The 21,542-nt window shown below is 42.2% G+C and overlaps 2 protein-coding genes across 3 annotated transcripts; both read left to right on the top strand.

Moving 5' to 3' along the window:
• Positions 1–7,554: 7,554 nt before the first annotated feature.
• LOC106581832 (uridine 5'-monophosphate synthase) lies at positions 7,555–10,914 on the top strand. 2 transcript variants are annotated; one of them, XM_014164234.2, is made up of 6 exons: positions 7,555–7,779; positions 8,097–8,250; positions 8,445–9,128; positions 9,420–9,595; positions 9,846–9,960; positions 10,335–10,914. In XM_014164234.2, the coding sequence occupies exons 1-6, from the start codon at positions 7,630–7,632 to the stop codon at positions 10,526–10,528; spliced, it is 1,473 nt and encodes a 490-aa protein (XP_014019709.1). In that variant the 5' UTR covers positions 7,555–7,629; the 3' UTR covers positions 10,529–10,914. The 2 variants fall into 2 exon arrangements, with proteins under 2 accessions (XP_014019709.1, XP_014019710.1); XM_014164235.2 differs by having other exon boundaries at positions 7,634–7,779; positions 8,097–8,266.
• Positions 10,915–17,454: 6,540 nt separating this feature from the next.
• On the top strand, positions 17,455–19,936 carry LOC106581834 (beta-crystallin A2). The gene is made up of 5 exons (XM_014164237.2): positions 17,455–17,658; positions 17,957–18,143; positions 18,897–19,038; positions 19,300–19,442; positions 19,693–19,936. The coding sequence occupies exons 2-5, from the start codon at positions 17,986–17,988 to the stop codon at positions 19,838–19,840; spliced, it is 591 nt and encodes a 196-aa protein (XP_014019712.1). The 5' UTR covers positions 17,455–17,658; positions 17,957–17,985; the 3' UTR covers positions 19,841–19,936.
• The last annotated feature ends 1,606 nt before the right edge of the window (positions 19,937–21,542 follow it).

Here is a 21,542-nt window from a genome sequence, read left to right as displayed (position 1 = left end):
GCGGGCACCCTGGCGCATTGTTTGTGGTCATGTGCCAAAATACAAAGATATTGGTCTGGTGTTTTGCGGGAGATTGAGAGGATCCTGGGGGTCGATCTAGAGTTGGACCCGGTTTCTCTACTGTTGGGTCTCCCTAGTAGGCATGTAACTTCTGTGGGTAAGAGGAGGCTTTACAACATCCTCACCTTCGCAGCGAGGAAAAACATACTTTTACAGTGGATTAGTGATAAGGTTCCCTCTATTAAAGATTGGCATAAGATACTATTTGAATGGGTGCCGCTGGAATATCTGACATGTACATTGCATTCTAAGACAGATCAGTTCTACAAAGTATGGGAACCTTACCTAAATTACCTAGAACCTGAAGTATCAGCTATTATGCTGCAAGGATTCTCTTAGAATGGTGATCTATGTATTTCAGAATTACACTGTACGTTCCATGTGGGAACCCAACTTCTTGGTTTAAACTGAGCTTTTTTTAAAATTATTTTTATTTCTGTTTCTGTTTGTTTAAAATGTATGTATTGAGAGACGCAATGAGGGGGATGGGGTGAGAGAAGCGCTGAGCAGGGAAAGGAAAATGGTGTGTGTACGTGCGTGCATACATACGGATATGTGTAAGTGAGTGCTGTTTTTTTTGTCTTGTCTTTGTTGTTGTATCTCTTAATATGGGTGAAAATTGTGAAACTCCAATAAAAATATTGTTACAAAAAAAAAAAAACAGCAATGATCATTCAACCAATTTGAATGAAGAATTTTGAAAATCACGGAACAAAAACATAAACACAACATGTAAAGTGTTGGTCCCATGTTTCATGAACTGAAATAAAAGATCCCAGAAATGTTCCATGCGCACAAAAAGCGTATTTCTCTAAAATGTTGTGCACACATTTGTTTACGTTCCTGTTAGTGAGCATTTATCCTTTGCCAAGATAATTCATCCACGTGACAGGTGTGGCATATCAAGAAGCTGATTAAACAGCATGATCATTACACAGGTGCACCTTGTACTGGGGACAATAAAAGGCCACTCTAAAATGTGCAGTTTTGTCACACAACACAATGCCACAGATGTCTAAACTTTTGAGGGAGCGTGCAATTGGAATGCTGACAGCAGGAATGTCCACCAGAGCTGTTGCAAGATAATTTAATGTTAGTTTCTCTACCATATGCTGCCTCCAACATTGTTTTAGAGAATTTGGCAGTACGTCCAAACAGCCTCACAACCGCAGACCACATGTAACCACGCCAGCCCAGGACCTCCACATCCAGCTTCTTCACCTGCGGAATCATCTGAGACCATCCACCCAGACAGCTGATGAAACTGAGGAGTATTTGTGTCTGTAATAAAGCCCTTTTGTGGGGAAAAACTCATTCTGATTGGCTGGGCCTGGCTCCCCAGTGGGTGGTCCTATGCCCTCCCAGGCCCACCCATGGCTGCACCCCTGCCCAGTCATGTGAAATCCATAGATTAGGGCCTAATGAATATTTCAATTGACTGATTTCCTTACATGAACTGTAACTCAGTAAAATTGTTGAATGTTGGGTTTATATTTTTGTTCAGTATAATAATGGGAAAATGTTGCACAATCCAGTGTGGAAAGCTCCCAGAGACTTGTATTTGATTTACTAACCTTTATTTTACAGTGTCATATTGAGACCAAGTCAATTTTTTAAATGAGCCCTGCACAATACAAACACACACATCATAAAGGGCAGCAGGCATTCAAGCCAGAGCCTCCCCTGCAACACATTCCACATCTGTGGAGCATAAAAACCAAAGCAGCTATTCCCTAAATCAGAAGCCACCCTTGGAACCTCTAGCACTATCCAATCTTGTGCTCTTCTACGGTATTCTATTGTTTTGACCTTGACGAGTGTTTCTGCAGAAGCTCATGGTAAATAAACAAAGAGAATGCTGCTCTCTTCTTACAAATAGAGAGGCCCAACCCTCCTTTTAATACAATATGCAATGGTGAGTTATAAAATTAATCGGCAGTAATGAATCTAAGGGCACAATGGAAAACAGCATCTAGAGGTTTAAGTGTGGAAGCTGCATCTAAAACAGACATAAAAGTGGCCTGGACCACTTTCTTTCTATTATCAAAAGACTACACATGCTCTATATCTGTAGAATAATCCATTTTTGATCTCCAATTGATCATCTAGCCAGATATCAAGATATTTATAAAGAGGGAGGGAACTCACAAAACAATTTGTGTTTCGTTCAGGCTAGTCATTTCAAGGTTACTTAAGTCTGGAAAATCTAGAAAATAGCATGCATTTTGTTTTGTTTGCATTAAGTACCAACTTAAGATCCAATAGTGACTGTAGTGCTTGGAAATCAGACTGCTAATGTGAAAAGGCTTTGTTTACAGATAGTGCAACAGAATACCATACAGTATTTCCAATGTTATTTATATGCAGCGTAAATAATAGTGGCTCCAGAATTGAACCCTGGGGTACCCCTTTATGCACTTCAAGGAATTGAGATTTAACCTGTCCACAATAGTCCACAAACAAGGCAGCACAATTAATTTTCCAATGTAAAGCATTGACAATATTATTTAAAACTAATGTTGTTGCATTAATAGTACTGTTCCGTGGTCTAAACCCCAATGTTGTCACGCCCTGACCTTAGAGATCCTTTTTATTCTTTATTTTGGTTAGGTCAGGGTGTGACTAGGGTGGGTACTCTAGTTTTGTATTTCTATGTTGGCCTGATATGGTTCCCAATCAGAGGCAGCTGTATCTCGTTGTCTCTGATTGGGGATCATATGTAGGCAGCCTTTTCCCACCTGTTGTTCGTGGGATCTTATTTTGAGTCAGTGCATGTAGCACCGCTATCGTCACGGTTTGTTGGTTGTCTCTTTGGTTTTGTTGTTTGGGTGTAAAGTTTCACTAAAATAAAATGTGGAACTCAGAGCATGCTGCGCCTTGGTCCTTCTCTACACACAAACGTGACAAATGTGATGTACACTACCTGTCAAAAGTTTTAGAACAACTCATTCAAGGGTTTTTCTTTATTTTTACTATTTTCTACATTGTAGAATAATAGTGAAGACATCAAAACTATGAAATAACACATATGGAATCATGTAGTAACCAAAGAAGTGTTAAACAAATCAAAATGTATAATAGCCACTCTTTTCCTTGATGACCGCTTTGGACACTCTTGGCATTCTCTCAACCAGCTTCATGAGGTAGTCACCTGGAATGCATTTCAATTAACAGGTGTGCCTTGTTAAATTAATTTGTGGAATTTCTTTCCTTTATGCATTTGAGCCAGTCAGTTGTGTTGTGACAAGGTAGGGGTGGTATAAAGAAGATAGCCCTTTTTGGTAAAAGACCAAGGCCATATTATGGCAAGATCAGCTCAAATAAGCAAAGAGAAATGACAGTCCATCATCATTACTTTAAGACATGAAGTTAAGTCAATCTGGAAAATTTCAAGAACATTGAAAGTTTCTTCAAATGCAGTCACAAAAACCATGAAGTGCTATGATGAAACTGGCTCTCATGAGGACCGCCACAGGAATGGAAGACCCAGAATTATCTCTGCTGCAGAGGATAAGTTCATTAGAGTTACCAGCCTCAGAAATTGCAGCCCAAATAAATGCTTCACAGAGTTCAAGTAACAGACACATCTCAACATTTACTGTTCAGAGGAGACTGTGTGAATTAGACCATCATGGTCAAATTACTGCAAAGAAATCACTACAAAATGACACCAATAATAAGAAGAGACTTGCTTGGGCCAAGAAACACGAGCAATGGACATTAGACTGGTGGAAATGTGTCTTTTGGTCTGGAGTCCAAATTTGAGATTTTTGGTTCCAACCGCCGTGTCTTTGTGAGATGTGGTGTGGGTGAACGGATGATCTCTGCAAGTGTATTTCCCACCGTAAAGCATGGAGGAGGAGGTGTGGAGGTGTGGAGGTGTTTTGCTGGTGACAAAGTCTGTGATTTATTTAGAATTCAAGGCACACTTAAGCAGCATGGCTACCACAGCATTCTGCAGCGATATGCCATCCCATCTGGTTTGGGCTTAGTGGGACTATCATTTGTTTTTCAACAGGACAATGACCAAACACACCTCCAGGCTGTGTAAGGGCTATTTGACCAAGAAGGAGAGTGATGGAGTGCTGCATCAGATGACCTGGCCTCCACAATCCCCCGTTCTCAACCAAATTGAGATGGTTTGGTATGAGTCGGACCGCAGAGTGAAGGAAAAGCAGCCAACAAGTACTCAGCATATATGGGAACTCCTTCAAGACTGTTGGAAAAGCATTCCAGGTGAAGCTGGTTGAGAGAATGCCAAGAGTGTGCAAAGCTGTCATCAAGGCAAAGGGTGGCTATTTGAAGAATCTAAAATATTAAATATATTTTGATTTGTTTAACACTTTTTTGGTTACTATATGATTCCATGTGTTATTGCATAGTTTTGATGTCTAAACTATTATTCTATAATGTAGAAAATAGTAAAAATAAAGAAAAACCCTTGAATGAGTACATGTGTCCAAACTTTTGACTGGTACTGTATATATTTGTTACTGCTCAATTAAAACCAGCTCGGTCGATCAACATCCTAACAACCAAGCAATCGACCCTAGTGTACCTTTAGCAAGACACTTTACCCCTAAGTGCCCATGAGCTGCTCCCAGCCTGTGATGTTTGTGTTGTGTGTTAGGTTGGTCACTGACAGAATATTTGTGTAAATTACCAATAAAGAAAGTATGGTAAAATGAAGGCCACTATCAATGGTAGCTGTGCATGTAATGTATCTAGTCCCAAAGTGGCTGCATGGTTCGAGGCTCTGGTGAAGTTGTCTTTGAAGTTTCATTAAGGTTGTACTATTGGTTATCGATGACAATATGGAAGACATAGATGCTGTTTTACACAGGGTCAATACAAATGTGTTTTTTCCCCCCAAAGCTCTGTCTCCACTCTCAAAAGGAATTTCTCAGTTTTACTTACCCTTAAACTTTGGAATCAAAGAGGCCAGATTCCACTCATTCAGTGTATCTTTGCAAGCTGTCCATTCATTGGCCTTGATCTCTGCATTTAAGTACAGAAATAAAGAAATGTTAGAAACTTAGCTAGCTAAACTAATGTGGCTAAATAAAATGTTAGTTACTATAACGTTAGCTACCTAGCTAACAGAATTTGCGTCCAAATTAACTTGATAAATCACCATGCACCAAGCCTGCCATGATGGCAAATAAGCCAGATGGAAAATAAGTCAAATCTAGCTATGGTAACGTAGCTAGCCAGCTAACGTAGCTAGCCAGCTAACGAGTGAAACAGTTCCCGAGACAGTCCAGAAGATCTTTCAGACTTAGCTAACTAGCTACTGTTACATACACTGACATAGTTAGCTAGCTAGCCAAACGTTGACAAAAAACATACGTACAGTATACTGAACAAAAATATAAAAACAACATGCAACAATTTCAGGGATTTTACTGACTTACAGTTCATATAAGGAAGTCAATTGAAATCAGTCAATTGAAACAAATTCATTATGCCCTAATCTATAGATTTCACATGACTGGGAATACAGATATGCATCTGTTGGTCACAGATATCTTTAAAAAAAAAAAAGTAGGTGTGTGGATCAGAAACCAGTCAGTATCTGGTGTGACCACCATTTTGCCTCATGCAGCACGACACATCACCTTCGCAGAGAGTTGATCAGACTGTTGGTGGTGGCCTGTGGAATGTTGTCCCACTTCTCTTCAATGGCTGTGCGAAGTTGCTGGATATTGGTGGGAACTGGAACACACTCTCCTACACGTCAATCCAGAGCATCAAAAACATGCTCAATGGGTGACATGTCTGGTGTGTATGCAGGCCATGGCAGAACTGGGACATTTTCAGCTTCCAGGAATTGTGTACAGATCCTTGCAACATTAGCCGTCCATTATCATGCTGAAACATAAGGTGATGTCGGCGGATGAATGGCATACCAATGGGCCTCAGGATCTTGTCATGGTATCTCTGTGCATTCAAATTGCCGTTGATGAAATGCTACTGCATTCGTTGTCTGTAGTTTATGCCTGCCCCACGCCACCATAGGGCAGTCTGTTCACAACATTGACATCAGCAAACCGCTTGCCCACATTACGCCATACCCACGATGCGGTCTGCGGTTGTGAGGCCGGTTGGATGTATAGCCAAATTCTCTAAAACGACATTGGATGCGGCTTATGGTAGAGAAATGAACATTCAATTCTCTGGCAACAGTTCTGGTGGACATTCCTGCTGTCAGCATGCGAATTGAACGCTCCCTCAAAACTTGAGACATCTGTGGCATTGTGTTGTGTGACAAAACTGCACATTTTAGAGAGACCTATTGTCCCCAGTACAAGGTGTGTAATGATCATGCTGTTTAATCAGCTTCTTGATATGCCACAACTGTCAGGTGGATGGATTATCTTAGCAAAGGAGAAATGCTCACTAACGGATGTAAACAAATATGTGCATAACATTTTAGAGAAATAAGCTTTTAGTGAATATGGAAAAATTCTGGGATCTTGTATTTCAGCTCATGAAACATGGGACCAACACTTTACATGTTGATTTAGACTCAACATGAGTTTACTGACCGTGTAGCCTCATAGTAGATGTTGTTACCAAGCCTTGCAGTTCTGGCCTTGGTGTACCTCATCCTAGGCTTGAATGGCTGTTTTGTATTCTAGGGACTCTGGTGAGTAGACTAGACCCTGGTTTTATGGATACACAACCTATCGTTTTTCCTGTACAGTGCAATATTTGTAGGTAGTGTCCAGTGGCTCCATTTTAAGTCGTTTCAGGCCAAGATCCATTTTTTGGCATAGGTGCACACTGGCCTTGGGCTGATTAAATGTGCAAAAGGTGCAATTGGCTCATCATCATTAGGTTAATCTACGACGTTAACAGGTATGCCTGTCCATCATTGTTTACATTGTGTCTTGGAAGTAAGTAATCACCTATAGGCCTACAGTGTATTGCATTGCAGTGAACAGGGAGTGGGTGGATATTTGGGTATTTAGACCATAGTCCCCCATGAAATAACACCATATCTAGATTCTACAGACCCTACTGAGAAAATCCCAACCCTACTTCTACTTCGGCACCTAGAATAGTTTTCTCTCTATAAGCCAATATGTAATTTATAGGCACATAGTGTATTGTATTGGGACCAATGCAGTGGGTTGGACTAGAACGTGTTACTGGGCATGTAGACCTCTGTCCCCCATGAAATAACACAATATATAGATTCTATAGACCCTAGTGAGTAGTCCCAACCCCACTTTTACTTCAGCACATAGAATAGTTTTCTTTCTATAAGCCAGTATGTATTTCATATAGTGTATTGCATTGGGGGCATTTATTTGATCGAAATGTAATGGACATGTCACTTAAATATGAACAAATATTAATAATTGTTCATGTTTAGACCAAAAAAAGCATATATCATGACTAAATACATGTTAATGACACGTTTCTAATATTAAATTGTGGACTTTTATTTAGAAAATTCCGTGACCCGGAAACACTTTTTTAAGTGTCTGACGAGATGCCGCATGAAGAGAGAGACCGCTATCCAGCGTACTGATATTGGCACGCGTAGTTAAAACATTGAAAATGGAAAACCTTTGCCTTGAAAGTTTAATCTTAAAGTTGCATGATGTTCAGGCAGTGAAATTCGGAACGTTCACGCTGAAGAGTGGAATAACCTCGCCGATTTATTTTGATCTCAGAGTTATTGTTTCTTATCCAACTCTCATGAACCAGGTTGGTAAACACGTGTCTTCCATGAGTATTGTAAACAACAGCAATGTCAGCGTTTCCCAAACTCGGTCATGGGGACCCTAATGGGGTGCAGCTATTGGTTTTCGCTCTAGCACTATACAGCTGATTCAAATGATCAAAGCATGATTACTAGGGCAAAAAAACAAAACGTGTACCCCTTGGGGTCCCGAGGACCGAGTTTGGGAAACGATGAACTATATCTGTTCGGAGGCAATCAAATCAAGTTGTAAAATGTATGTTACGAGCTCATTAGTTGGAGTTTGTTGACTAAGTGTTTTGATGGGTTTGTTTGCCTTTAGGTGTCAAGTCTTCTTTACCAACGCGCCAAAGATGAGGACTTAAAATACAGCTCTGTGTGTGGAGTCCCATACACTGCTCTACCCTTGGCTACAATCATCTGCTCCAAACACGAGCTGCCCATGCTCATCCGAAGAAAAGAAGCCAAAGACTATGGTGCGATTTCACGAAGGTCAAATTTGATTGTTCTCTTTATGAGTGTTTTTTTTTTAAATTTTAATGCATCCCATCAGTTCAGTCTACAGTTGGAGCTAGCAAGTGTTAGAGCATTTCATCAGTCTAAATAGATTTCAGATCTCTCATATCAGACATCCATCATGGCCACAATATGTTCCATGTCTTTATACTAGGAACTAAGAAGATTATAGAGGGGACTATTCACCCTGGAGACACATGTCTGATCATCGAGGATGTAGTGACCAGCGGCAGCAGCGTCATGGAGACGGCCCTGGTGCTCCAGGCGGAGGGTTTAAAGGTGACGGATGCCATCGTGTTGATGGACAGGGAGCAGGGCGGCGGGGCCATGCTGGCCAAGAGGGGCATCACGCTCCACTCCGTCATCTCCATCTCCAAACTCCTCAACACCCTGTTCCAGGCGGATCGCATCGACTCTTCCACGGCCCAGAGCGTGTGCAGGTTCATCCAGGAGAACAACACCTACAAGCCCTCTGGTGAGGAGGAGAACGGCTCACCTGCAACAAAAAAGCCCTGCAAGCCGGCGGAGCTGAGCTATGGAGACAGGGCCCAGCTCCAGAATACACACCCTCTGGCCGCCCAGCTCCTCAGACTGATGGAAGAAAAGAAAACCAACCTGTGTGTGTCGGCGGACATGACGGGCTGCGAGGAGCTGCTGCAGCTGGCCGACTCTCTGGGGCCTCAGATGTGTGTGTTGAAGACCCACGTGGACATCCTTCAGGACTTCAGCCCAGCCTTCACCCAGTCCCTCAGGGACCTGGGCCTCAAACACAACTTCCTCATCTTTGAGGACCGCAAGTTTGCCGACATCGGGAACACGGTTAAGCACCAGTATGAAGGTGATTAGTTGGCGTACTCGTTTTGCATTGCTGTGTGCCCTCGGTGGGTGGTGATTTCACTTTAAATGTGAAAGCTCTTCCCACCCAGGGCACCAGGCTATGCAAAACTAACGCGCCCCGTGTTAAAATAGACGCATTGTCCAACTCCAGCAAATAAGGGGCATTGTTGTACAGCAGTTGTCCCCTTAACCTTTTGAAACATGCTTTTCAATCCTAATCCATCCTAATTAATACCTGGTTGCTATTATTTCTAAGTCTTCTGACTGTCGTGTGTTTTCCTCTATTTCTCAGGTGGGCTCTACCAGATCTCCTCGTGGTCTCACATCGTTAATGCCCATGCGGTACCAGGCCCTGGGGTGGTGAAGGGGCTCAGTGCGGTGGGCCGTCCGCTGGACCGCGGCTGTGTCCTCATAGGTCAGATGAGCTCCCAGGGTTCCCTAGCAACGGGGGACTATACGCAGGCTGTGGTAAGCAAAGCGCTCCAGCAAGCCGTTCCTCAGAATGTTCCGTCCCTCTCTCTAACCTTCCCCCAGCTCTCTGCAATGTGTTACAATTCAGGACACAGTGTCATCTTGCAGGGTCACAGTGAAAGCCTGATTACGTTCTAGTATGTTTTAATAAGGATGTTTGCATCGGACAGCTTAACTGTAATAGTTGGATTCCTTAATGTAATCCTTTAATCTCTCTCATATGATTTTTGTCTCTGTCATTCCATAGGTGAAAATGGCTGAGGAGCACTCTGAATTTGTTTTTGGGTTCATCTCTGGTTCCAAGATCAGCAACAAGCCAGAGTTTGTACACATGACTCCAGGGGTGCAGATGCAGTCAGGAGGTACCACACTCTATACCCGTTAACCACTTTATCCATCCTGTCCAGTGTTCTGTCATTTTCAGACAATTTTTGTCCTGTTGTAAGCTCTCCTTGCCGCTAGATGGTGCTAGTGTCCAATAAATGAAGACTGGGTCACTTATCTTGGTTGTGTCCGTATTGGCTCCCTATTACCTACATAGTGCACTACTTTTGACCAGAGCCCTATGGGCCCTGGTCAAAAGTATAATGCACTATGTTGAGAATGGAGTGCCATTTTGAATGCAGCCCTTGGTTTTTTTTTGTTGTTTTTTTACCTCTTCGGCAACAAACTAGGGTGGTGTTTTCTTCAGCACCACACTGTTCATTGATCATAATCTCCATCCTTTCTGTTTCAGGAGATGGTCTAGGCCAGCAGTACTCCAGTCCTGATGATGTGATATGTAAAAAAGGCTCTGACATCATCATCGTGGGCCGTGGTATCCTGGGGGCCTCTGATAGAGTGAAGGCTGCTGCAGAGTACAGAGAGGCAGGCTGGAACGCATACACCAAGAGACTCAACACATCTAGCCAATGGGATGCTAAAGACTAGGGCTACATCCTAAGTGGCACCTTATTCCATATATATTGCACTACTTTTGACCAGAGCCCTATGGGCCTTGGTCAAAAGTAGCGCATAGGGTGCCATTTGGGATGCTGACAAGACTAGAGCAGACACCACATCGCTAATGTGAAACATGATTATTCCCTCCAACCAGCTGCTGAGACCTTTCTCTTAGCCACAACTAGTTACAAAACTTGCTAAATCAACTGAACTGCGACAATGCTAATTTTAACCTTTGGCGACAGGGACATGTTTCAGTTTTTTTTTCCCTCCATAGTGTTATTTTTATATAATCTAATTTGCAATTTTTGAAATGATTTGTTGACCAGTTGTATGGAATTGTGAAATAATTCAATAAATACATTTTGCTGTAATTATCAGTGTTCTTTGAAGTCTATAAACATTTCATCAAGGGTGTTTTCTACAGATGAACAGATGGAAGACTATTAGAAGATTCATTTGACAAAATAAACTTTGGCATTGTGTATTCATTGACATTACAAAAATCAATTGACTTGTGTTTACAACACAGTACAGTATATATTTCATGCCAATGTATGATGAACCAGTCTTTAGCCCTCTGATGGTTATTTGTGAGTGCCATCCAGGTGTAGGCTATGCTGTATACCCTAGCCACTAATAAACAGTGAATATGCTGGGCTTGTTTCATTTTATATAGTATCTCAATCAAATGTATTTATGAAGCCCTTTTTAATTCAGCCAATGTCACAAAGTGCTATACAGAAACCCAGCCTAAAACCCCAAACGGCAAGCAATGCAGATGTAGAAGCATCTGCATCTACTTTTTACTTTGAAATCCGGCATAGTCTTCATAATACGCCAGTCTTTTTGCAAGGCAAGCTCTGATGACTAGGTAAGGACCTAATTTGCAAGCCACATGATATGAAAATATGTGTAAATGACATGATGGGGAACAGAGCAGGGTGGCAGGCAGGTGGGTTTTCTCCTACCGTCAACACAGGTGAATGAAGCCACCTTTGAATGTTCCATTCTCCACCGGTTCAGCTTGAGCACAAAGGTCAGCAAATCTTGCCATCTCGTCGATTGGACCGAGCGCAAAGCACGGTTGGTTTGCATAGAGAGGGAGGGTTGGCATAATAAAGAGCTAAACTCGTATACGTCTGCTCTCCCTCCCCCTGGCTGTTGTGTCAATATTGGACCTGAGCAACGCACCGTGCGACAGGTGTCCACTGGAGAATCCTCTCTCTTTTTAAAACCAACCTGAAAAAAAGAGGGAGAGAGAAGATAAATGGAAGGATGGCCTTCCATGCCAGGAGTATATATAGGCTACCTGCAACGTGCCACACGCATTCAGTGTTGCCTTATAAGATGCACACAATGCGCAGGTATTACTGCTAGTTCGTTTTTAAAATGTCTTCTCACTTTTTCCGACAATAGATAGTCAATGGTAAGTTTTTATGTCGGCAAAATGTGTATGTTGGATTAAATTGTGAATGACAATTTTACAGACAGGTAGGCTACATTTTTTTGTATTGGCATCAATGTTAACCTTTGCACCTTTCCAGGTGTGTGGACGCAGCGACAAATGGAGAGTATAACGTAGTCTACAGCTGCTTTTCCAAGACGGGATCATCATATTGCGATTGATTTTCTGTATTTGCCTCACGTTGAGCCACACGCACAATACCTGAAGATTAAGTTTTGTTCGTTCGGCTCGCGTTAAGCAGGTACAGATTTTCTGCAAAACAGAAGAGCAAGTTCATATTCCGACAGAAGTCGTTGTCGTTGATGCTGCTGTATTTTCCTGTCACAAATACAAACTTCGAACCCCGAAATTTTTTTTGCCAACTGGACAACTTTTTATCAGTATTCTCTTGATTTATATGGATAAAGTTTTAATGTTACCATTTTTGGTTTTGTTTTTAGACTCTTGCTCAACACTAAATGCTATGGTTCTCTCCATGGATTTTACTATGACTAGTTATTAGACTTGTATTACCTAGTTATATCCTCTCATTAAATACCATTAGGTTTTTCTTTATGGACATGCGGCAATGATGATATCAAACCAGTTAGCGCCAATAGTGTCATCATTATGTCAGAGTGCACCTGGAATCAGGGAGCTGGTCATTTCTTAATTGTAGTTATCTTAATCATTAACCAGCCAAGTAACAGCCATCTGATATGGACCATCTGCTGGCTGGATCCTCAGCTGCCTGGGATCTGTACCTCTGAAGAGGCTACTCTGTTAAATTAACTTTGAAATGCATAGGTGTCTGGACATTTATTCCAGTAAATGCAGAATGTAGCCTGTAACATACAGCTCATCATAAAAACACCACGTCATTCTCCATTGCTCATGCACTGTAAAACATTTTGCATTTCAGTTAAGCACAGAGACATCATACACTATAGGCATATCACTGCTTTGCATATGTTTCAGAAACTTCTATTTTCCACCTCAGACAGTATCATTTGTAGTGCCAGTTACCCCACCACACACGCACCACTTCGATGAGATGAGTAACATCTGTACCTCAAGTATCTGTATAGTTCCATTCTACTTAGAGCATAACTGCAGGTAGACATTTGCATATCCCGTTTTCGTTGTATGAATGAGCCAATAAACAGCCTGGTAAAGGCTTTCCCATGTAATCATTTCTGCTCTCATGTTTCCCTACAAAGTTCCAGTAAATATTTGTTTAAAGTCAGTGTAAGGAGACCTCACAGCCTGTATTCTCATGTCAGTGACAGTTCATGCAGCAGTTACACCCTAAACCTCCAAAATGAAACTTCCTCAACTTACTCTACAGAGCAGCTATTTGCTCTGTAAAATATGTACACACAATATTATTTTGTTATTCCCTGATGTCTCAAGCAAGTCTTCAATGTTTCAGTCTTTCATGGTGCAATATATGTTCTTATCATGTCATATCTGTTCTGTTTTATGGATAAACATGACTGGGACAAAATGACTTAACGGAAATGATTATTTGCCCTGTCTCAGCAACCTATAAAACGGTGTGGGATTCTCTCTCAGATGCAAACAAATTGTGACTATTTCAATTCATTCTGACTATACAGCTATAAAATCAACCTTCTCTTATCCTATTACATCATCTTGAGAGAATTATGTGTAAGATCAAATAAGCTCCGTTTTCCCCCCCATGGGCTATTATTCTTTAGGTCTGTGGCTATCATAACACCCAGACAATTGTGTGTGTCTGTAGAAAAAAGCATGATTGCATTTGTGGTGCCTGTTCAACTGCTACCTGTTGCCTAAGTGGAGGACAAGGGTTGCCCTGTGGGCTGTGTGCTGTTTCAAATGACAGTTACAGAGGTTGCTAATGAAATATGAAAATGCCTGGGGGTTGTTTCTCTTGTAACTGCCTGGCTTTACCTAAGCAGTGAGCACAGAGGCGGGGAGAAGGAGGGGGAGAACCCAGGGCTCTGCAGCACCTCTCTGGGTGCGTCTGAAATGGCACCCTATTCCCTATATAGTGGACTACTTTTGTAGTCCACTATATAGGGAGTAGAGTGCCATTTCGGAAGCACCCTGTCTTGGCCTCGGGTAAATCCTGCCTGTCTGTTGCGGTTCACTCTGACACAGAGCCAGAGCCATTCACAGAGCAGATGTCACCTGCATGAGCTGTCATGGCCTGTTCAAATTTGTCCTTAGGAGGATTTGTTTCTATAGCAGCAGAGAGGGGAAAAACACACAGCGAGCAGGTCATTTGGTGGTGGTCTGCATCTGCTCACTCACTATTCAAGTAGCACCAACTCACATTGAAGCAGAAAACAAGACCTGTCCATTTACAACCTTAGAGCAAAAAGAGACATTTCTGTTTCACATTGGACAATAAAGTTGTATTGTATGCCACTTATCTTCTATTGAGTTGTGTCTCAAGGTGATATTCTGAAGAAAGGTGCTGTAAGTGAATATTTGCACATGTTGGGATCAGTGTCTGATCAGGTATGTGTATGGATATGTCCTTGGTTCAAACATACTCTGAGTGTACAAAACATTTCCATGTCATAGACTGATCAGGTGAATCCAGGTGAAAGGCATGATCCCTTGTGGATGTCACCTGTTAAATCCACTTCAATCAGTGTAGAAGGGGAGGCGACAGGTTAAAGAAGGCTTTTTAAGCATTGAGACAATTGAGATATGGATTGTGTATGTGTGGCACTCAGAGGGTGAATGGGCAAGTCAAACGATTTAAGTGTCTTTGAACGGGGTATAGTAGTAGGTGCCAGGTGCACTTGTTTGAGTCAAGAACTGCAACGTTGCTGTTTTCCCCCCGCTCAACAGTTTCCGTTGTGTATCAAGAATGGTCCACCACCCAAAGGACATCCAGCCACCTTGACACAACTGTGGGAAGCATTGGAGTCGACATAGGCCAGCATCCCTGTGGAACGCTTTTGACACCTTGTAGACTCCATGCTCCGACTAATTGAGGCTGTTCTGAGGGCAAAACTTGAAAAAGAGACCTGGGTCTCAATGTTGACTCCCTGTATAAATACAAATCGAATAAATACAAAATAAATGTGAAGGGTAACCTGAAACTATGAATTTGTGAGCAATAGCAGCATCACTGCCTGACAATACATCAATGCTTACGCAACCTCCCTGACTAAGTCAGATAGGCACAGGCCGGAGGGCTTTGTTACCATGGAGAAACTGGATCCTGAGAAACAGTCTGCCTCACTTACACCACACAGTTATCACACGTACACATGTTGCCCTATAGAGGGGTATTGATTTAAAAATAAATGAAGGGGGATAATTGTGATAACTAAAAGGTGTCTCTAGCCTGGTTCATCTCACATCCCTCTATGGTTTACTTCCCGAAACGTGTAAGATACAATGAATGGATACGAGAAAATGCTGTGAGGGAGAAAAAAAACAGATGTTCAAACAATGTTGTTTGCTCTGGTTGCTGCCTGGTTGACTGGTTCTTCCAGCCTGCACCTCAGCCAACTGTTTGCAGGTTGGCTACTCAGGACGGCAAACATGGTGCCAGCATTGCTAAATGAAGTGGTCAACCTGTTGAAGTGCAGTGGACCATCGATTGACATTTCTATGCGTTGTCTCTTTTTATTCAACGCAAATGAAATAGTATCTATAATATCTGAACTGAGATGTTATTTCTAAATTATAAAGATATTTGTAGCCGGAGACAAATTAATATAGACTAGCCAACAGTTTTCCAATGTACAATAAGTAAAGATTCATTGTTATTGTGAAAAGCATCTGATATGATCATATTTCACAGGTTCCATTTCATTTAGAAACATAGAAATGGTACAACCGATCATTTAAACGTTTCATGAGCACTATCCCCTCTATCAGAGACCCGTGAGACCAGATCAGAAGGATAGACTAGCCTACTACTTCCCTACTACTACTGCAAATGAGATAAATATTCAAAGTAGAGTTCTGAGTTATGAGCCTTTACTGTAGGCCCTATGTGTCAGATGCAAATAGAGAGAGCTGAATTTCCAAGTGAAATTAGGCTTCTGCTGATGAGCTGACAAATCTAATCTGTCCAATGGGGGGGATCAAAGGCCAGCAGATGGGTGACTACTGCTCTGTCACCATGTCCACCTGCCCCAGGGCAAACAAGGCCACAAAGGTAAGAGAGAACAATGAACCCACCCCAATCAAAGTGGCTGCTGTACACACAAGAAATGAAACATATAGGCACACACGTGGCCCCACACAGAGACAACAGAAAAGGGTATAACTACCATAAAAACACATTACAGAGGACTCATCCAAGTCTGAAGTCTGAATACTTTCAATTTCCATCAGCAAGTATATTTAAGTCTACCACAGCTTCGGGGTCAATTCAGGAAGTAAACTGAAATTCAAAATGTCCAAATCTCATTCCCAATCGGCACCCTTAGTGCGCTACTTTTGACCAGTACCACAAAGCTCTGGTCAAAAGTAGTGCACTTTATAGGGAATAGGGTGGTATTTGGGATGCCACCCAAGAGTTAGGCCAACAACCTTCTAAAGCCCTCACCTAGTGAATTTGTTCATGAAAATACAATACTATTATGCATACTGTATTCACAGACTTCTCTTTCTACTATGACGTCACCTGACCTGACCATATGTCTCTACGATATGTTGCCTCACTTCCAATGTGTCATCATCATATTTACAGGCCATTATCGTCAGTCACTGTAATGAACTGTTATGCCACAAGATGTCACTGCAGACAGGTATTATTGCAGTTGACTTACATGACTTGGTTCCATTTGTATTATTATACTAAGAATCCAGATCATGAAGTAACATTGCAATATCCAAGCGCCTTCTTAAATAAAATATGATACACATTTATAAGTCAACCATCCATGTTGATGAGAAGATCCACAGATCCACATTCCACTTTGCATTCATAAGCTCCACAAAGGCACAGAAACAATTTGGACCCATTGACAATTCAGCAACTGAAAAACACTGAATACATAGAACAATCTGCATTGTAAATGGATGAGAATTGAGTGTTAACTAGGAACATGTCAGAATATTTTCTCACATTCCTTTCAATTAATATGACGAGAATAGATTTAGCGTGAAAAACAACAGGTATTAAAAAAGGTTACACATTTAAAATGCTTTCTTTCAACCATATGAAGTATAAACATGATCCAACATTAAAGAATATGAATTATTCCTGAAAAGAAAATCTGTCTGTTTCTCATTTTGTTTCCAATGAGAGATGACAGTGGTGCCATGTTGGGTGCTGTGCGTTGGCATGGGTAGAGGCAACCATATATTGGTGCCCTTGTACCCACCTCTGGGGTTAATCTCCAAGAATGCTGCCATTATCCCCAATTTCCAATCAAACTGTCGTGTCAGTGTGTTGCTATTGTGGCCGGTTCATCAGGCAGGCACAGGCTCTGGGTGCAATTTTGATGAGTCAGTGAATCTAAGCTTCCCACAATGGGCCTCTGGAGCCTCCACAATGGTGTGGACTAATGCACGCTTTCAGCCTGCCGCTGCTGAGTATGCAAGGCTTGTGCGAAAGCGGCAGTAAACGAGGGGCTTGGTAGTATAAAAACAGAAGTGAGGGCCTAGGACTCGACATTGTTACACTGGATCTGTTCCACCTCAGTACTCTGTAAGTATTCACACAACCTAGGTAGAATGGGAACGTCTGATTCCTATGCATCGGCGTACCAACCAGTGGGATTGATTACATCCAATATGGGAGATATATATTTGATATTTGTATCTGATATTTCCCCAGTGCAAACTGAGAGCTCAACTCATTCAACATGAGTTGTTTGGTGCTTCGCACCTTGCTCAGGAATCAATGTTCACTTTCATGTATAGCTAGCTACCAGAGAACCCAGAGTGAAGCTCTCCGTTTTAGCCTAGTTTCCTCATCTCTGGTCTTCCTTGTCCCCGTTTGGTAGAGAGCAACCTCACGGTGGAAATAGCAACCATGAACACTCAGCAGATGGAGCAGATGGGCCAGTTCAAGATCACTGTCTGGGAGGAGGAGAACTTCCAGGGCAAGCGTTGTGAGTTCCTGCTGGAGTGTCAGAACATCATGGAGAGGGGATTCCAAAAGATCCGCTCCATCAAGGTCGAGAATGGACCGTAAGTCTCTCTTTGGATGTCTACACCAGCCTAAAACAGAGGAGCTGTACTACATTACTGGTAGAGTAGTAATGTAGTATTACTATATTAGATCCATGGATGTTGTTTGGTCAATCAATGGTTATGAGGGTTTTTAGCTCATAGGTTGTGTTTGAGTAGAAAGTGAGAAATATGGTCATGGTAACATTCATTTCTAGCCTTAGTTCCTCTCAGAAGCTAATGTATACTTGAATATTATATTCTACATTGCAGTTGTACTGTACTGTTGTGAACCTGCCCTGATAAGCAAAGCTTGGTATGACAATGCTACGTTTCGTTATCATTATCATGTCCACTCAACACTTGATAGCCTGATTTGGGCAATCTGTGTGCAATATAGTTTATGTATCATTTTTACATTGTTTGGACCAAATGTTATAGCTGAAAGCAGTACATGAGATAATCGATTTGTGCGCGTTATTAACCTTAAATGTAGCTCGTTGTTTTGTTTCTGTCAGTCAGTCAAAGTAGGCTACTGTTGTAATCTCCATTGAGTCCCAGCTGCCTGCCTTGTGTTCTGTTCAAGCGGCTGACTGGCGATCTGATAATGGTCCAAAGGCGCAGCATGTGGTGTTTACTTTGGCCCTTTGTCCTGTAATCAACACAGCGCTCTGTGCCATGGGGCGTTGCACTTTTGTTAACTAACCTGACACTCTATTTTCTCTCTTTCTCTCTTTCTTTCTCATTCCCTCTTTCTCCCTGACTGTCGTTTAGCTGGGTTGGTTTTGAGTACCCTGAGTTCCAGGGCCAGCAGTTCATCCTTGAGAAGGGAGACTACCCCCGTTACGAGGCTTGGAGCGGAAACAGCAGTTACAGAACTGAGCATATGCTTTCCTTCAGACCTATTAAGTGTGCTGTAAGTTCCTCACGCACACATGTCATTTCAAGGATAAAGAAAAGCACCCGTCTGAAGCATATTTAGGAATGAAGCACAGTAATAGTAATCATGGTTTATTAAAGGTTAATATAGTCCCATATGATGCTTGTGTTTATATTGTATCATAGTACCATCATACCACAATTCTCAAATCCATCTGTTTTGGATTTTTCCCCAAATCTCTCAAATATGATGAGGCCATATGAAAACTAATCATGGCTCCTGCACCTCTATCAACAGAACCACAGTGACAGCAAGGTGACTCTGTACGAGTGCGAAGACTTCCAGGGACGCAAGTTCGAGATGTGCGATGACTACCCCTCTCTACAGGCTATGGGCTGGTGCAGCAAGGAGGTTCCCTCAATTAAAGTCAACTCCGGAGCGTAAGTCTTTTCTTATTTCTGTAACCTATATATGCTTTCGTTACAAACACTCTAGGCTCTGATACGTAAACCACATTGACAAAGACATTATCACCCATTACTTTCCAAGACGATTGGTTTTGTACATTTCACAACAGCTTAGGACTGCATCCGGTCACATATTACCTACATAGCAGCCTCATATATTTTGTGTGATTGAGTCCCATTAGAAAAATGATCAAGTGAACAACATGTGCCCTTCTCTTCACAGCTGGGTGGCCTATCAGTTCCCCGGTTACCGTGGCTACCAGTACATCCTGGAGAGAGACAGACACCAGGGAGAGTACAGACACTACAATGAGTACAGCACTCAGGCTCACACCAACCAGGTCCAGTCTATCCGCAGAATCCAGCACTAAGTCCACCTGACACTATCCTCCAGCGGCTACCATGTACTGACCATGCCATGACATGTATTAAAATAGGCAATAAAGGCTTTATTCAAACTACGGAAACAGAGTGCTTGTGGCAATTCCTTGCTTTAAAAAAAAACGGACTCTTGATCAGGACATATAGCTAACTATGTATCTGTTTAAAAGCCCGTGGTAGAGTCTTAACAACCCATTGCCACAGCGGCTAGCTGTATACTCCAACACAAGTCAATCCCAAAGGCATTTCATGATATGACAAATACATCAATACATAAACCAGGGTAAATACCACCTTTCTGTTCGGATAGGATGTATATTGTTCTTGTCAGATTGTATCTTATTTCCAATAAATAAAAGCAAGAGATCACTATTGTTTCCACCATTTGTTATTGCAATGTTGTGTTTTGTAGTAGCCTACCATGAAGCCAATACAAAAAAAGAGGGGTTGGGGGCTAAACTGGGGAGTCAAAGGATCACCTTTCTTTTACTGTGACAACAATCAAAAGAGCCATAAAACTTTACCAAATGAAATGGACAATATATGCCACATACATGCCCCTGGAGGCAATGGATCGATCCCCAGTAACGTCACTCACGTTCTCTGCTATATCCCTCTCTGCCCTAAAGGTAGGCTATCAATAAAACTTGAAAATACCTTTCAAATATATATTTTTAAAAGAACAAAGAAATGAACATTATGTTTCTGTGCTTATGCCTTGAAATAACCTATACTACATGCCCAAAAGTATATAGACACCCCTTCAAATGAGTGGATTCGGCTATTTCAGCCACACCCATTGCTGACAGGTGTATAAAATCGAGCACACAGCCATACAATCTCCATAGACAAACACAGGCAGTACAATGGCCCATACTAAAGAGCTCAGTGACTTTCAACGTGGCACCGTCATAGGATGCCACCTTTCCTCCAGGCTAACTGTAAGTGCTGTTATTGTGAAGTGGAAACATGTAGGAGCAACAACGGCTTGTGTGGTAGGCCACACAAGCTCACAGAAATAGATCGCCAAGTCCTGAAGCGCATAGCACACAAAAATAATCTGTCCTTGGTTGCAACACTCACTACTGAGTTCATAACTGCCTCTGGAAGCAATGTCAGTAGAAGACCTGTTCGCCGGGAGCTTCATGAAATGGGTTTCCATGGCCAAGCAGCCGCGCACAAGCCTAAGATCACCACGAGCAATGCCAAGCGCCGGTTTGAGTGGTGTAAAGCTCACCGCCATTGGACTCTGGAGAAGTGGAAACGCGTTCTCTGGAGTGATGAATCATGCTTCACCATCTGGCAGTCCGAAAGACGAATCTGGGTTTGGCAGATGCCAGGAGAACGCTACCTGCCCCAATGCATAGTGCCAACTGTAAAGTTTGGTGAAGGAGGAATAATGGTCTGGGGCAGTTTTTCATGGTTTGGGCTAGGCCCCTTAGTTCCAGTAAAGGGAACTCATAACGCTACAGCATACAACAACATTCTAGACGATTCTGTGCTTCCAACTTTGTGGCAACAATTTGGGGAAGGCCCTTTCCTGTTTCAGCATGACAATACCCCTGTGCACACAGCAAGGTCCATACAAAAATGGTTTGTCTAGATCGGTGTGGAAGAACTTGACTGGCCTGCACAGAGCCCTGACCTCAACCCCATCGAACACCTTTGGGGTGAATTGGAACGCAGACTGCG

Source organism: Salmo salar, chromosome ssa21 (genome assembly GCF_905237065.1).
Source record: "Salmo salar chromosome ssa21, Ssal_v3.1, whole genome shotgun sequence".
Lineage (NCBI taxonomy): Eukaryota > Metazoa > Chordata > Actinopteri > Salmoniformes > Salmonidae > Salmo > Salmo salar.
The sequence above is the reverse complement of the archived record's forward strand: the minus strand, read 5'-3'. Positions and strand labels throughout refer to the sequence as shown.